We start from the raw sequence: 13,329 nt of genomic DNA on the forward strand, positions 1-13,329 counted from the left end.
AGAATTCAATACAGTAGAATTTACAGGCATGCATAGCTTCAATGTAAACAATAAATTGGAGTATACAGGGTTCATGAAGTATATTATTAATCAGAGGTGTAATTGAGGCTCATAGGTCCCAAAGTAAAATTTTTAACAGGGTCCCCTCCTACTATAATGTGTCATATATAATACTGTTTTGTTGGAACTCATAGATATTCGTAGGCATCAATGTCTAGGTGCAATTACTGACAGCTAAAAACTATGTAACTGATATAAATCTTCCTCATTTGAGTTCCAGCATTTGTACATCAGAAAGGAGTGGGGGAGAGAGGAGGCATGCATGCATGAACTCAGCACAGTCTTTATGACTGTTGAACTTGATTTTATAACTAGAGATGAGCGAACCGGGTTCGGGTTCGAGTCCATCCGAACCTGAACGATCGGTATTTGATTAGCGGTGGCTGCTGAAGTTGGATAAAGCTCTAAGGTTGTCTGGAAAACATGGATACAGCCAATGACTATATCCATGTTTTCCACATAGCCTTAGGGCTTTATCCAACTTCAGCAGCCACCGCTAATCAAATGCTGAAAGTTCGGGTTCGGATGGACTCAAGCATGCTCCAGGTTCGCTCATCTCTATTTATAATTTTGCAAACAGCCTTCAGCAATCGAATTTATCTCTCTTTTGGCTATCTGTCCATGTCTGTAGTTCTGAGCATGACATACAGACTCCCTTTAAAGTGAAATGACTTCCATATTTCAAAACCTTAGATTTTCTCCCTCATTAACCAAGATTTGATTATCTAATTGTTAAAGATAAAGAAGTCCTTTGCAGGCCTCTGCTTAAAAACTTTGAACTCCTTTGTTTTATTATAACTTATTATGGTGAAAAACATTTTTCCTATAGTCTTTATTAATAATTTTGCTTAGTTTTTCTATTACTGTTTCTACTATTTTACATTTAGTGAAGGCTGCCGTCTCATTCACAGTGAATTTTAGTCAGAGGTCTGTTTCCAGCCCTGATCCCAGTTGATATTTGATTATAAATCGGCTTAGAAAACTTCGAAACAACTTGACAGCAGCCTGCACTATATGTAGCAGATAAACTAAGCAAAATGTATTTCCCATGGAGGCTTTTTTTTGTACTGTAATAAGAACAACTCTGAAAACTAACTAGACACAAGTCAGATTGTGTTGCACATCTTTACTGGCTCATGGTGTGTGACTATGAGGCTGGGGGTCTGTGTGTGTGTTGAGGGGGTGAGGTGTAAATATGAAGCTGAAGGGGTGTGAATTTTCCTAGTATTGCAGGAATATGATGCTGAGGAGGCATGAATAAGTCAAGCATAATGAGAAAAAAAATGCATACACCATAATTATGCTGACATATAATAGCAGCTTCAGAGACACTCTACCTTGTTCATAGTCGTCGTGTTGGGACAAAAATGCAGAAGGACTTTTATGGGGAACAGTCAGCAGCAGCAAATTCAAAAGTGAAAAAGTGTTTCAGCAAAAAAGTCCTTAAAACACTTACTTTATTGTAGAAAAACCCTTCATAAAAAACAGCATGTGAACAGGTACATATAAGCTAATACCTGTTCACATGCTGTTTTTTATGGAAGTTTTTTCTACAATAAAGTAAGTATTTTTATATCGGCTCTGTACCCACAATCTGACTCCCCCAAACCACTTGTACCTTCGGATAGCTGCTTTTAATCCATGATCTGTCCTGTGGTCGGGGCTTAGAATATCTGTGCCCTAACTTTGCTCCACCCCTCTGTCCCTCCTCCCATCACCCTCTTCATCATTAGGAATGCCACTGGAACATTTTCTCCTGTCTGAACATTGCACAGGTGCCTCAATGATCCAGCCCATGTTCAGTATTCACACAGCTGATGAATAGGAGGTAATATGCCTGGAGCATTCCTAATGATGAGGAAGGTGGGGAGGAGGGACAGAGATGGTGCGCCAGCCTAATGCATACACAATCTAAGCCCCGGCCATTGGGCACAGGGCTGCCAGTTTAAAAGTAGTTTTTTAGGACAAAACTGCAACGGACCCCAGGACAGATCTTAGATTAAAAGCAGCTATCCGAAGGTACAAGTGGTTTGGGGGGTCAGATTAAGGGTACAGAGTCACTTTTAAGGACTTTTTTTGCTGGAACACTGCTGGAGGCATGAACAGGGCTTGGGGGGCTGTGCAAATATAAGGTTGAGATCATGCCTTCTTGTCCTGATTCACACCCCACTAAGCCCACGATTTTTGGTAAGTAAAACTGGTTTACAACTGACGCCCAAACCCTTTTGGAAAAGGCCCAGCTTCAAAATTCCCATTCTGAAAGAAGATGTGGTCAGACTCATTTGATCAAATAACGTATAACATCTCATCTCAAAAAGGTGACCTCAGAAATCGGACAGACCCCACACTATAGCTATTCCTCTCCTAGTGTAGTGCTAAGCCTACAAATGTTAGGACAAATTTAGGACCCGACTGAGCCTAGTATTCATATTCCTTTTATAGGGGAAAATGTAAATACAGTGGTACCTCGGTTCTCGAACTTAATTGGTTCCGGAAGGCAGTTTGAGAACCAAGCAGTTTGAAAACCGAGCAGTGTCTTCCCATAGGAAATAATGTAAATGTGATTTATTGGTTCCAGCAGCCACCAATAATTACCTACAATCCTCATTTATTACACTGATCAGTGCTCAGTATAATCACTACAGTACAGTACAGAACAGCACTATACTGTACAGACAGTAAGAAGTAGGGGTGCACAACAGGAGACCAAATTGTTGGTGCTTAGTACGGACAAGCTTCCAACCCAACGTAATCCAGAATAAATAATCCGTAGCACTCGTTTTCATATGCAAAAAGTGTTCAAACGTTTATTTACAGCGTGCAGAAAGGTAAAGCCAGGTATATTGCAATAATTATTTCAGAAATGACACCTCTTTGGTGTGAAAGCAACATAAGGTTTATGGCGACTTGTGGATGTTTCGACCTTATCCAAGGTCTTTCTCAACGTCGCTGGGGTAGAATGTGTTGTGGTGCGCTCCTGGCGCTGTCCTTGTGGTGTATCACGCGTATAATGTACAGGACATTAAACATAAATGTTCATCAGAACCAGCAATTATAGTACAGTAGTCACCAACTCCTCATCCATCCTATTTTTTTTCTTCTCATTTTTTATTTTATATATAGATACATACAAAAGAGAACCTTTAGACATACCCGATTATTATTCAAAAACATATAACTTATCCAGCTTATGTCTAATCCATCACTTACAACCCACCTCCCCGAATCCCTCCCCTCCCACCCCCGAACTGCAATGGAGAGAAAAGAGAGAGGGAAAGAAAAAAAAAAAAAGCCTTTCCTTTATTTCCAGAATGACCATATTTTAGTGTGTCTTCTCATAGCTTTGAATGAGCCCTTTTTAGCCCTACATTCCTCATAAAACTTGACCTTCTCCACCAGGGCCTTCCATTCCCTAAAAGCCGGGGCCATATCACTATACCATTTACGCGAAATAAGTATCTTCCCAATTGAAGTTAGTTTGTTCACCAGTGAAATCTTACCCCCATCCTCCGAGAGGCCCCCCAACAGTAAATTACAAACTCTTTCCCCTATAGTTATGGATAACGTCCCCTCTATATAACTTTTCACAGTCCCCCAAAATTTTTGTACCTTTAAACACGACCAAACCATATGCAAAAAGTCAGCTCCCTCTACTCCACACTTTGGGCATTTTGCATTTTCTCTGCCACCAATCAGGGAGAGTTTTAGTGGGGAGAAATAAAGCTGATATAGTATCCTAATCTGAATAATTTTGTGCATCACATTCCAAGACAACGTGTTCGTATTGTGCAATACATTGGTCCATGTGATCTCATCCATAGTGCCTATTTGTGCTTCCCATTTCACCCTAATCTGTTTCAAGTGTAAATTATCTCTTTCCATAAGCAGTTTTTTTTATATATTCTTGTTAATATTTTTTTCCCTAGATTCCTGATTCATTAAATAACAAAAAAATTCATGATTGTGAATAGTCCATACTTCTACATTTCTAGTGGTCCTATGTGCTTCCCTAATCTGCAAGTACCATAGTTTGTGTGAATCCGTGCAAAATCCCTTTTACAGTCTTCAAACGTCATTAGTTCCCCCCTTGCATAATCTGTGCTACTTTCTTAAGTCCTCTATTTACCCAAAACTGTGTGTCTGGTAATTTCAGAAATTCACCTAAATTCTTATTCCCCCATAGAGGTGTAACTCCTAGACTACCCTTCACTTTACAAATCTTCTTTAGTGATTTCCATATTTTAAGGTATAATTTAACATGTGACTTTGGACCTATTTCTGTGCAAAGCCCTCCTTCTAAAGCTGAAAAGATATCATCATATTGCTCTACGACAGACGTCGCTATAAAATTGATAACAGGGGACGTTCTCCACGTCGACTAGACTTCGAGCTCCAATCGCAAAAAAATAAAGCTGGAAGTCTGGCAAGGCAACGCCACCCTCCCCCCACCTCTGAGTCCAGGTGGTATATTTCACCCTTGCCCTCTTTCTGCCCCAGATCAGTGAGTTCATGAGGACTGTCAGTCGCTTGAACCAGCTATCCGGAATCCATGTTGGGGTGTTATTAAGGAGGTAAAGAACCTGGGGGAGGATAACCATCTTAATAATCCAGATCCTATCGGCCATAGAGATTGGCATCCTGACCCAGGTTCCAACCTTCATTTTTAGTCTGTTATATAGTGGGACTAAGTTAAGCTCTCTATATTTCTTTACCTCTGTGGTCACCTGAACACCTAAGTACTCCAAGGATTCACCTTCCATGATAATTTTAACTGGCAACTTATCTGCTTGGGGTGACCAATATTGTGGGAGCAGTGCTGACTTTTCCCAGTTTACTCGGAGACCCGAATAACACCCATAATTATTCACTACGTTAATTAAATCCATTAAATCCTTTAATGTATAGTGCCCCCCATCCAAGCACTGTAATGTATGGGAGATGGTGGTGCACTGCCTGTACTACTACTGCACTGTATATGCACTCCAGCAGTCTTATACAGCACTGTACTGTATGTGAAGCCTCACCACTGCTTAACTCGCCAGGTACAACCCACCATCCACCCTCGCAAAAACGTTCGAAAAACGTTCGAAAACCGAGCAAAGTTCGAATTCCAAACACTACTTCTGGGTAAATTTTCGTTCGAATACCAGGCAGTTCGAGTTCCAAAGAAGAGAAATAAAGGCGTGCAATATGGATCCATAGACATCTAGGCGTGCAGTATTATGGATGCCGAATAGAGGCATAATACAGCTGTAGGCCTCATACTGTGCAGTCTAAGTGGAGTAAGTTTAGAAAACAATTCAGTCATTCTACTTGTAGGTAATACCAAATAAAAAGCCATCTCGGGAAAGCCTTGGTAATCTCTCATCAATGCCATGCATGTTTAGCGAGATTACACTTTAATGAGATACTGATTTAGACAGGAAGAGTTTTACATAGTAATTTACTTAAGAACCCATCAGATAATTATTCTTGTTAGCAGTCCACAAAAACGTCATGTTTTCATTAACTCCGGAGACTCCAACTCTTTCCAGTTTGTTTTTTTCTGTTCTGTCATTGTGTCAATGCTAGATTGTGAATTTTTTTTTTTTTTTTACTTTTTTTCAATTTTTCGGTAGCTCTGTCATACTTCAAAAATGTAGACATGCAGCATTATATCCTGGGCTTAATTGTGACCTTATACACACACAATTAATATAAGGGAACGTGACCTATTAACAGCTGCTTTAGGAAACTTATTGTTGGCTCGAAGGGACTGAAATTCTGATTTCAGCAAAGTGATCTAAAATTACTGTCAACCCAGCCTCAGAATTAATATAAACCCTTCATTATCCCATTAAAGAGCTGCTGAGATGACTATTTCCTATACTATACCATATTATTGGAAGTGTTTTCATTATCTGCAAGGATAGGTAATTAAGGCACAAAGAAAAGTAGTGGGAACACACAAGGGAACAGGAACCCACAGCAAAGGAACCTTGGGCCCTGTTTCCATGAAACTGTTTGGGCCTGGGTCCTGCTTCCATGACACTTTTTTGGCCTGGGCCCTGCCTACATGACACTGTTTTGGCCTGGGCCCTGCTTCCATTACACTGTTTGGGCCTGGGCCCTGCTTCCATTACACTGTTTGGGCCTGGGCCCTGCTTCCATGACACTTTTTTGGCCTGGGCCCTGCTTCCATGACACTGTTTTGGCCTGGGCCCTGCTTCCATTACACTGTTTGGGCCTGGGTCCTGCTTCCATGACACTGTGATGGCCTGGGCCTGGACTATTTTCTATACTATACAATATTATTGGAAGTCTTTTCATTATCTGCAAGGATAGGCAATTAAGGCACAAAGAAAAGTAGCGGGAACACACAAGGGAACAGGAACCCACAGTTAAGGAACCTTGGGCCCTGCTTCCATTACACTGTCATGGCCTGGGCCCTGCTTCCAGGACAATGTTTGGGCCCTGGCCCTGCTTCCATGACACTGTTTTTGCCCTGGCCCTGCTTCCATTACACTGTTATGGCCTGGGCCCTGCTTCCATGACACTGTTTTGGCCTGGGCCCTGCTTCCATGACACTGTGATGGCCTGGGCCCTGCTTCCATGAAACTGTTTTGGCCTGGGCCCTGCTTCCATGACACTGTTTTGGCCTGGGCCCTGCTTCCACGACACTCTTTTGCCTGGGCCCTGCTTCTATGACACTGTGATGGCCTGGGCCCTGCTTCCATGACACTGTGATGGCCTGGGCCCTGCTTCATTGACACTGTTTTGGCCTGGGCCCTGCCTCCATGACACTGTTTTGGCCTGGGCCCTGCCTCCATGACACTGTTTTGGCCTGGGCCCTGCTTCCATGACACTGTTTTGCCTGGGCCCTGCTTCCATGACACTGTTTTGCCTGGGCCCTGTTTTCATGACACTGTTTTGCCTGGGCCCTGCTTCCATGACACTGTTTTGCCTGGGCCCTGCTTTCATGACACTTTTTTGGCCTGGGCCCTGCTTCCATGAAACTGTTTTGCCTGGGCCCTGCTTCCATAAAACTGTTTTGCCTGGGCCCTGCTTCCATGAAACTTTTTTGGCCTGGGCCCTGCTTCTATGACACTGTTTTGGCCTGGGCCCTGCTTCCATGACACTGTTTTGGCTTGGGCCCTGCTTCCAAGACACTGTTTTGCCTGGGCCCTGCTTCCATGACACTGTTTTGGCCTGGGCCCTGCTTCCATGACACTGTTTTGGCTTGGGCCCTGCTTCCATGACACTGTTTTGCCTGGGCCCTGCTTCCATGACACTGTTTTGGCCTGGGCCCTGCTTCCATGACAATGTGATGGCCTGGGCCCTGCTTCAATGACACTGTTTTGGCCTTGGCCCTGCCTCCATGACACTGTTTTGGCCTGGGCCCTGCCTCCATGACACTGTTATGGCCTGGGCCCTGCTTCCATGACACTTTTTTGGCCTGGGCCCTGTTTCCATGACACTGTTTTGCCTGGGCCCTGCTTTCATGACACTTTTTTGTCCTGGACCCTGCTTCCATGAAACTGTTTTGGCCTGGTCCCTGCTTCCATAAAACTGTTTTGGCCTGGTCCCTGCTTCCATGACACTTTTTTTGGCCTGGGCCCTGCTTCAATGAAACTGTTTTGGCCTGGGCCCTGCTTCCATGACACTGTTTTGGCCTGGGCCCTGCTTCCATGACTCTGTTTTGGCCTGGGCCCTGCTTCCATGACACTGTTTTGGCCTGGGCCCTGCTTCCATGACTCTGTTTTGGCCTGGGCCCTGCTTCCATGACACTTTTTTGGCCTGGGCCCTGCTTCCACAACCCTTTTTAGGCCTGGGCCCTGCTTCCACAACCCTTTTTAGGCCTGGGCCCTGCTTCCATGACACTGTTTTGGCCTGGGCCCTGCTTCCATGACACTGTTTTGGCCTGGGCCCTGCTTCCGCGACACTTTTTTGGCCTGGGCCCTGCTTCCGCGACACTTTTTTGGCCTGGGCCCTGCTTCCACAACACTTTTTTGGCCTGGGCCCTGCTTCCACAACAGTTTTTTGGCCTGGGCCCTGTTTTATGACACTATTTTGGCCCTGGCCCTGCTTTCACGACACTGTTTTGGCTTGGGTCCTGCTTCCCTGACGCTGTTTTGGCCTGGGCCCTGTTTTATGACACTATTTTGGCCCTGGCCCTGCTTTCATGACACTGTTTTGGCCTGGGTCCTGCTTCCATGACACTGTTTTGGCCTGGGCCCTGCTTCCATGACACTGTTTTGGCCCTGCTTTCATGACACTGCTTTGACCTGGGTACTGCTTCCATGACACTGTTTTGGCCTCATGAAAAATGATAAAAAGTATTTTTAAACAAACACAGTATCAGTAGCTTGATGTCCAGATCCGGATCCATTGGGGGTAGGGGATAGACATGGCTGGTGCAGATCATGACCTCTTTTTTCTTTCTTTCCTTCAGACGATACAGATTTAGAATCTTAAAGAGGAATTCCAGGAAAAATTAACTTGATCGCCGGGGGTCCAACCTCTGTGCCCCTGACTGATCTACGTATCGGGCCCCGGCTTCTGTGTAACGAATAGAGCTGCGGGACGGCATGTAGCCTGCAGATTTATTAATTCCTATAGAGCGACAGAAAGAGCCGAGTATGCCGGTAGAGCACTGTACTCAGCTCTTTTCACATAGGGAAAAAGTTTTTTTTTTTCCTGGAATGCCTCTTTAAGGCTTTCCTGCATTTGTGCCTCAGACCGTCTACCATTTTTGAAACCTTCTTTGGACCGGTTCTATTTTATCAATGTCTTTTTGTTGGTGAGTTCTCCAGAACTGGACACAGTATTCCAGATGTGGTCTCACTAGAGCTCTATACAGCTGGATCACAATCTCCCTCTTCCTCTAGCTATACAGCCCAGAATACAATTAGCTTTCCCTACTGTTTGGTTGCACTGGTTACTCATTTTAGTACTATCAGAAATCACTACCCCTAAATCCTTCTCTTCTGAAGTCTTTGCTAACACAGAACTGCAGATATGATACATGGATAGAGGATTTCTCCACCCCAAGTGCATTATCTTAAACCTGTAAACATTAAACATCAATTTCCATTGTTTGTAAAAGCTAAATCATTTTCCATATTACTGACAGCTCCTGGAATAATAACCCTATTACACTATTTTGTGTCATCAGCAAACAGACAAACCTTACCTACAAAACCTTCTCCTATGTCACTATCCTTACCTACCAAACCTTCTCCTATGTCACTATCCTTACCTACCAAACCTTCTCCTATGTCACTATCCTTACCTACCAAACCTCCTCCTATGTCACTATCCTTACCTACCAAACCTTCTCCTATGTCACTATCCTTACCTACCAAACCTTCTCCTATGTCACTTACAAACATATTAAAAAGAACAGGACCCAAAACAGACCCTTGTGGCCACCACTTATAACCAGTCTCTGCTCAAACCAATACAAACCATTAACAACAACCCTCTGATATATATCCTTTATCCAACCACAAATCCACAGTTCTATCAAGGAATTAAGGGCTCTATTACACGGAGCGCTAATCTGCCGAATAAGGCCAAATCTCTTACATTGTCCCCACTCCCTGCAGCTGCTGATGTAACTTCAGAGCCGGTCTCTAAAGTGACAGGCCGCTCAGCCAATCACTGGCTAGGACCACTGTGGACAGTGATTGGCTGAGCGGCCTTTCACTTCACAGAAAAGCTCCGAAGTTTTATCGTCAGCTGAGGGGAGTTCGGAGAAGAGAACACTGGAGAGTGTGGACAGGTAATGAATAAATTTCACTTTTAAAGCGAGGGGAGCACGGACATCGCTAACAATGTCTGTGCAGACCGTGCTGCGTGATAATTGAGTCGTGTAATAGGCTTAGTGAACGAGCGCCAATCTAGCAGATCAGCGCTCGTTTACTATAGTGATCAGACTGTCTAATATGGCCCTAAGTCCAATGCTCAACAGATATTTCCACTGATCCCACTATGAACATTCACAATCGCATTATCCAAAGCAACTAATGAAACTCATCAAAGACAATTCTTCCACCTATGCTTCATATCAAGTTTCACAGATAAGCACTTTATAATTTATTACCTTACATTCGGCACGGTCAGCATTATAAGAAATGGCGGAAAATGGTATAGTGTGTCAAGCTAAAGGTCTTGGAGACCTGGGTGTGCCTGAAATGAAAAGTCATGTTCACATATTTTTGGACCTATAATGTCTTTGGCAATTGCCTGAACACCAGTTCAGCAGCTCAGCGGTATTTTCATTTTGCATGGCCCCCAGTCGATGCTTTCTGTGTGTATTAATCATTGCATCTGACACTAAAATAAGCCTTTTCCTTCATTCTTCTTCTATCGCTCACTGTCAGCTCTCAAACTGCTTAAAATCCTTTCTCCCCTAAGGCGTTCTTCAAATCTTCTGCCTAATCCTGGACATAGAGTCTGCTCATTACATATTGATAACACCTTCATATAACCCTGATTAGTCATCACGTTAATCACGCCAGGCTCGTCCATAGACGCGTAAGCGAACGGAAAAGTAATTATGTGAATATGATAGATAATGTGTCAAGAGGACCAAACTGTTTAGAGTGTTTATTATACAAAGTTAAACTTATAGACGGAATCTACAGTATAGTTGTGTCCCTCGCACTTATAAAGAACATAAGCAAGTAATAAAATTAGAATAAACATAATCAACCAAAAACTTCTTGCCAGTCATAAATTAGAATCAAGAATTTAAGCAATGTTAATATGTTTGCTTAAGAACTGGGGAGTGACATCTAGATTGAGTTACCAGTAAATGTTCTATGCATGTTTCCTATAAATGATTATTATTTCAATAATTTAATAACTTTAGCAAATATTGTCATATTACATATTAGTCTGAGACTAAGTCATTCCAGGGTATTCAGGCCATGCCCATGTGTAGTTTCTTGAAGTATATGCCCTTTTCCACTCTGAGTTGAATGCAATGGGAAAATATAGAAATAAGTGCACCGTATATGTGCCATATCATTTTACTGTACCTCTGAAAACGTCTGGTTTTCATGCTTTTTTTTTGTAAATTTATGATTTGTTTTTGCCTTTTTTTTCTTACTTTGCTAGAGAGGCAAACTTGATTTTCAATATAATAATGTGTTCTATGGAAGTCAATGGGAAATTGGCACACACCGTATAGAACGATGGCCATGACTGATTACAACCATCCAAATAATGCACATGCTCATTATTTACCACCTGCTCTTGTGAAATACAACCTTTTTTTCCCACCTGTTCACACATTTTGTGTTATTTTAACTCAAAATGACAGTTGTATTTGGCTTTTACTTTACTGTGTGTTAACATAGCCTCAAGGTTTTAAAGCAGTTACTAGAGATGAGCGAACCTTAAGCATGCTGAGGTTCGTCCGAACTTGAATGCTCTACATTTGAAGTTGGGAGTCCTAAAAAATCTGGATAAAGCCTATGGCTGTATCCATGCTTTCCAGTCAGCCTTAGGACTGCATCCAACTTCTTCAGCCACAGTAATCAAATGCAGAGCATTCAAGTTCGGACAAACTCAAGGTTCTCTCATCTCTAGTAACTGTTTAAAAAAGTAACTGTAAAAAAAAAGGCTGTATTTTGCAAAAGTGGGTGTTTAATAATGAGCATGTTCATTATTTTGACAGTCATAATTAATTATGGCCATTATTCTATATGGTGTGTGCCAATTTCCCATTAACTTTAATGGAGCATGTTATTGCATTAAAAAATTCCAAAATTACGTATATATTTTACCTTAATTTTATTGTACGTGAACGCTAAAACTGCAAGCAATGACTTGACTTGCATAAAGCACCCATAGAAAATTCCAAAAAAACAACCAAAGTCAAAAGAAGCTCCATAAACATTGTACAACTGAATAGTATAAACAGCTTGTCTAGGTACTTATCTATTCATTTTACGGATTTTATTTTTACATCTGTTAAATAAATTGTTAGGTCCTGCTTTAGAACAAATATCAGGGTATATTAAAGGGGTTATCCAGCGCTGCAAAAAACATGGCCACTTTCTTCCAGAAACAGCCCATTCTTGTCTCCAGCTTGGGCGGAGTTTTGCTGCTCAGCTCCATTAAAGTGAATGGAGCTTAATTGCAAACCACACCTGAACTGGAGACAAGAGTCGTGTTGTCCCTGAAAGAAAGTGGCCATGTTTTTGTAGCACTGGATAACCTCTTTAAGGGATATTCACACTCAGTCGGTTTTTTTGAGGTAAAGCTTTGTTACAGGGCAAAAAATTTTAAGGTATGGCAGAAAAAAATCTGCCAAAAAAAACAAGTAAACAAATTGACCAAAAAGTGGCCAAAACTAGAAAAAAAAAGTTAAAAAAAAGTCAGACCTTTTTGGCTGAGAGTTATGACTCAAAAAAAAAAAAAAAAAAAAAAACAGTGTTTGAACATAGTCTAACAGAGCCAGCAGTTTGCGATTTCAAGGTGGGCACACTGTGAAACCAGTGTATAGCAAAATCATGATGATGGGATGGAGTTGTTATGTGACAAATACCAAAATTCATAAGACCAAAATAGGGCCAGCTAGAGTTCTGAATGTAGACTAACTTATTTTGCCATAGAAAGAAAGTAAAACTTTATGGTGCAACCGAATGCAGATAAAAACAGATCATGTACTATATGGCCCAGTGCACCTCTGAAAGCATGTACTGTTCACTTGCACATCTAGCTAGATCACTGTGTAAGCACCAGATCACTTTGTCATCTGTAGGTTCCTATTAATTGTATGTTGACCTATGTCTTGTGTCACTACATATTTTGAAGCCAAAGCATTCTAGAAATACTCTATAATATACAATGTACCACCATTCTGGCTGGAGAGTCCTTACTTTACAAAAAAAATCTATCGGTGATGGTAACAGATAAAATTTCCAGAGATATATGGATAAATAGAAATGAATGCATAATAACATATAACAACTTACTCTAATGATATTTTTGCAATCGTTTCGCATGAGCTATAGCTGACTCCTGATAGAATGTCCTTGCACTGTCCACTCTGCATGGTGTCCAGCCAGTCTCCTGGGGCTCGGTATGTAGGATAGTCAATACTGTTTTGATCTAGAAGTAGATTCGATGGCCTGTAAGAAAATAGAGGATTTTTTTTTTAGAAAACATAAATTTAAACATAAAAACATTTCTATATTTGGCAAAAAACCTTCTACTGGACTAAAAAAAAGTAAAATTAACAAGTGTTCAAAGTATTCTGTAAAAAAAAAAAAATGA

The 13,329-nt window shown here is 41.8% G+C and overlaps 1 protein-coding gene across 2 annotated transcripts in view; it reads right to left on the reverse strand.

Moving 5' to 3' along the window:
* Window positions 1-13,329, reverse strand: part of EPHA3 (EPH receptor A3) — a 316,733-nt gene that overhangs the window by 2,284 nt on the left and 301,120 nt on the right. For both annotated transcript variants that reach the window (XM_069945772.1, XM_069945771.1), the window contains exon 16: window positions 13,029-13,184. In XM_069945772.1, coding sequence (XP_069801873.1) covers window positions 13,029-13,184 — 156 coding nt within the window. The remainder of the gene's footprint in view (window positions 1-13,028; window positions 13,185-13,329) is intronic.

The sequence above is a fragment of the Dendropsophus ebraccatus genome, chromosome 11, assembly GCF_027789765.1.
Source record: "Dendropsophus ebraccatus isolate aDenEbr1 chromosome 11, aDenEbr1.pat, whole genome shotgun sequence".
Lineage (NCBI taxonomy): Eukaryota > Metazoa > Chordata > Amphibia > Anura > Hylidae > Dendropsophus > Dendropsophus ebraccatus.